At 42.7% G+C, this 3,208-nt stretch overlaps 1 protein-coding gene across 3 annotated transcripts; it reads left to right on the forward strand.

Annotated features, from left to right (window-relative positions):
- Window positions 1-282: 282 nt before the first annotated feature.
- LOC133741862 (AT-hook motif nuclear-localized protein 26) lies at window positions 283-3,208 on the forward strand. Of its 3 annotated transcripts, XR_009862189.1 has the most exons (3): window positions 283-1,962; window positions 2,494-2,561; window positions 2,655-3,208. XR_009862189.1 is itself a non-coding variant. In XM_062169577.1 (2 exons), the coding sequence occupies exon 2, from the start codon at window positions 862-864 to the stop codon at window positions 1,786-1,788; it is 927 nt and encodes a 308-aa protein (XP_062025561.1). In that variant the 5' UTR covers window positions 283-600; window positions 819-861; the 3' UTR covers window positions 1,789-2,318. The 3 variants fall into 3 exon arrangements, 2 of the variants coding, with proteins under 2 accessions (XP_062025561.1, XP_062025562.1); XM_062169577.1 differs by lacking the exons at window positions 2,494-2,561; window positions 2,655-3,208 and having other exon boundaries at window positions 283-600; window positions 819-2,318; XM_062169578.1 differs by lacking the exons at window positions 2,494-2,561; window positions 2,655-3,208 and having other exon boundaries at window positions 283-600; window positions 823-2,318.

Below are 3,208 nucleotides of genomic sequence, written 5' to 3' on the forward strand. Positions count from 1 at the left end.
ATCTTTTTCTTTATTGTTATTTAGCTATGTCGAAGTAACAGAAGTATAACTTTTTTCTTTTTCTAGCTTTGTAATAGATTGGAATGCGTTGAAATTGAAAGAGAAACGAGTAAAATTAAAACTTAAAAGGACTACAAAAGGCTATAGTAATAACAAATCGTAATCAGACCATTTTAATTCAAACCCGTGTTAATGAGAGAGAGAGAGAGAGAGGTGGGGACCACTCCACCGCCCATAAGCACGCAGTAGTAGTCACACACTCACACCCAAACCAAACCCATATCCATCCTCTCTCCCTCTCCCTCTCCCTCTCTCTCTCTTTCTGTCTATTTCCCATCGATCTAACCCTAACCCAACTCTGACCCCCTCTTTTCTACACACCCCAACTGACCAAGATGATCCCCATATCTGTTTTCTAGCTCCTCATCTCTTCTTCTTCTCCCCAAAATCTTCAACAACACCCCCACAAACACACACAAAAGCTTCGCCAACCAAATTGAGAGTGAAGAAACATGGCAATTCAGCTCCAATCCGGTGGGTGACACCAGAAATCTGCTCATTCTCTCCATCTTTCTGGTGAAGCTAGTTGCAGTAAGCAAGGTGAGGAAAGCAGGAAAGCAAAGCCCAAAAAAAGAGACAGAGTCCCAGAAGTACTAGTTACTCATCCTCTTTGTTTTAATCTTTATTCCCTTTTGCTTCCACTTTCGTTTCCTTTTGAAATCTGTACAACCTTTTGAGCTATATATCTAGCTTGCAGTAGTACCTCCCCCTCAATTTTCTATTCTCAATTTCTTGGGTTCTGATCACTTCTCTCACAGCTAGGTTCTTTGTATTTGAGTAATCAATTAAAAGCATAGAATTATGGACACCCATTCTCTTCCCCCTCCTTTCCACACTAGAGATTTCCAACTCCATCACCAGCAGCAGCATCAGCACCAGCACCACCAGTTCCATCACCAGCAGCAGAACTCCGAAGACGAGCAAACCGGAAGCAGCGGCCTGAACAAGGGAACCAAAAGAGAGCGAGATATCGACAGCAACAACGACAGTGGAAATGGTGGTGAAGGCAGCAAAGAGCTGAACATCACTGTTTCCGGGGATGGATCGGAAATGACAAGAAGACCTAGAGGCAGGCCCGCCGGATCCAAAAACAAGCCGAAGCCGCCCATCATCATTACTCGAGATAGTGCTAATGCTCTCCGCACCCATGTCATGGAAATCGCCGATGGGTGCGATATAGTGGAGAGTGTTGCCACCTTTGCTCGCAGGCGCCAGAGAGGCGTCTGCATTATGAGCGGCACAGGGACGGTTACCAACGTGACCCTCAGGCAACCAGCGTCCCCGGGCTCGGTCGTGACTTTACACGGCCGATTTGAGATCTTGTCACTAGCTGGGTCCTTCCTACCACCTCCAGCCCCACCTGCCGCGACTGGGTTGACCATTTATCTGGCAGGCGGGCAAGGACAGGTGGTAGGAGGGAGTGTTGTTGGGACTCTTTTGGCTTCGGGTCCGGTGGTGATCATGGCTGCCTCGTTTAGCAACGCCGCCTACGAGCGGCTTCCACTGGAGGAGGACGAGGGTGCGATGCCAATGCCGGGAGGGAGTATGGGGTCTCCAACCGCGGTTGGTCAACAGCAGCACCAGCAGCAACAGCAGCAACAACAGCTTTTGGCCGAAGCTGCTAATACGAATGCGCCTCTTTTTCATGGGTTACCTCCCAATCTCCTAAACTCCATGCAATTGCCGGCTGAAGCGGCATACTGGGCTACTGGCCGCCCTCCATTCTAACCATATTGATGTCCTTGAAGGAGAAGAAGAAGAAGAAGAAGAAGAAGAAGCTTTTCCAGTTCAAGATGATCATTCACTCCTCATCACACCTGCATCTTACCAAGATGTCACAAGACTATGTAGCTAGCTAGTAGCTATGTAGCTAGCAGAATTTGGGTTGTCGAGCATTTTCAGGTTTTAATGTGTTTCCTTCTCTTTTTTTTTTTTTTTTTTTTTTCTTTTTGAGTTTGGTTTAGCTAGCATTCGATCGATGATTTAGGTACGTACCATTTATATGTTTTACATCTTTGATTGAAGACTACTGTGTATATTCATGGATTATTCTTCTTGGTGAGAGTTTCATTTTGTGTGTTTGTTATTTAGTGAAAGGACAGTAGCCAAGAAGAAGGAACATGACTCTTTCTTATCATTCCAGTCTTCCCTATCCATGAATAAGAAAAAGGCTGATCAAGCCCTTGTTCTTATACATTTTAGTGCTTAATTTTGTATCAAGAGGATTGAGTTGATCAATTTCTTCTCCTTTCTGCTAATTTTGAGTTTCTAGCTAGCTCTCACAACTAGCTACTAGTTAACCTACATTTATGTGATTCTCTCAGATCCCATATGATATTAATTGTTACCTATTATAAATATGTAGCATATTATGGTATAATAATAACTATATATACTGAATACTGATAGAGTAATTATTACTTTGTCTATAAGCTGACCAAGGTTTGGAAGGACATCGAGGGTTTGAAACCTAAGTATGTGCGAGAGATGGAAGCAAAGAGGTATGGGCGTATTAGAGTTTCCATGTGTGTTTCTTTCCTTCTTTTAGTTTTAGTTCTAGAGAGAGAGATTTGATCAGAAATATATTGGGATAGGGAGACATGAATATATTTGGGTACTGGTTTACACGTGCATTGCTCTGAAGAAGCTCCTTTCCGAGGCAAACAACATCAACAACAACACTCTTCCATTAAACGCCCACAACTAGCAAGCAGGACTTGGCCGGATCCTCTCTCTCTCCCTTTCTCGGGTTCAGAGAATGAGAGTTGGGCACCTAGCTTTCTTCCTTCCTAGCTGTGATCTCCTACCCCTACCCTTCTTACACCTTGCTTTGCTTTTCGATCCCCAAGCTTTAAAAGCTTACTAGAGTAATCCATTCTTTTTGTTGGGGTCACTCCTAGTTACACTGAACTTTGATTTGTAGTTTATGATATCTTGCCCATAAGGTCGATCCAAAATATGTTAATATAGTTTTGAAGCCTCAAACAACTTAAATTTCAATGTTATTAATATTATTTTTTTAAAATCGAATCAAGTTACTAAATTAGTTAAAATTGTTCATTAATGTTACACAACTAGGAAAATTAGGATTTTTGAAGAATTAGATATGCAATCGAGAAAGGTTATTAGAAAAATTAACGAACGGGAA

Source organism: Rosa rugosa, chromosome 4 (genome assembly GCF_958449725.1).
Source record: "Rosa rugosa chromosome 4, drRosRugo1.1, whole genome shotgun sequence".
NCBI lineage: Eukaryota > Viridiplantae > Streptophyta > Magnoliopsida > Rosales > Rosaceae > Rosa > Rosa rugosa.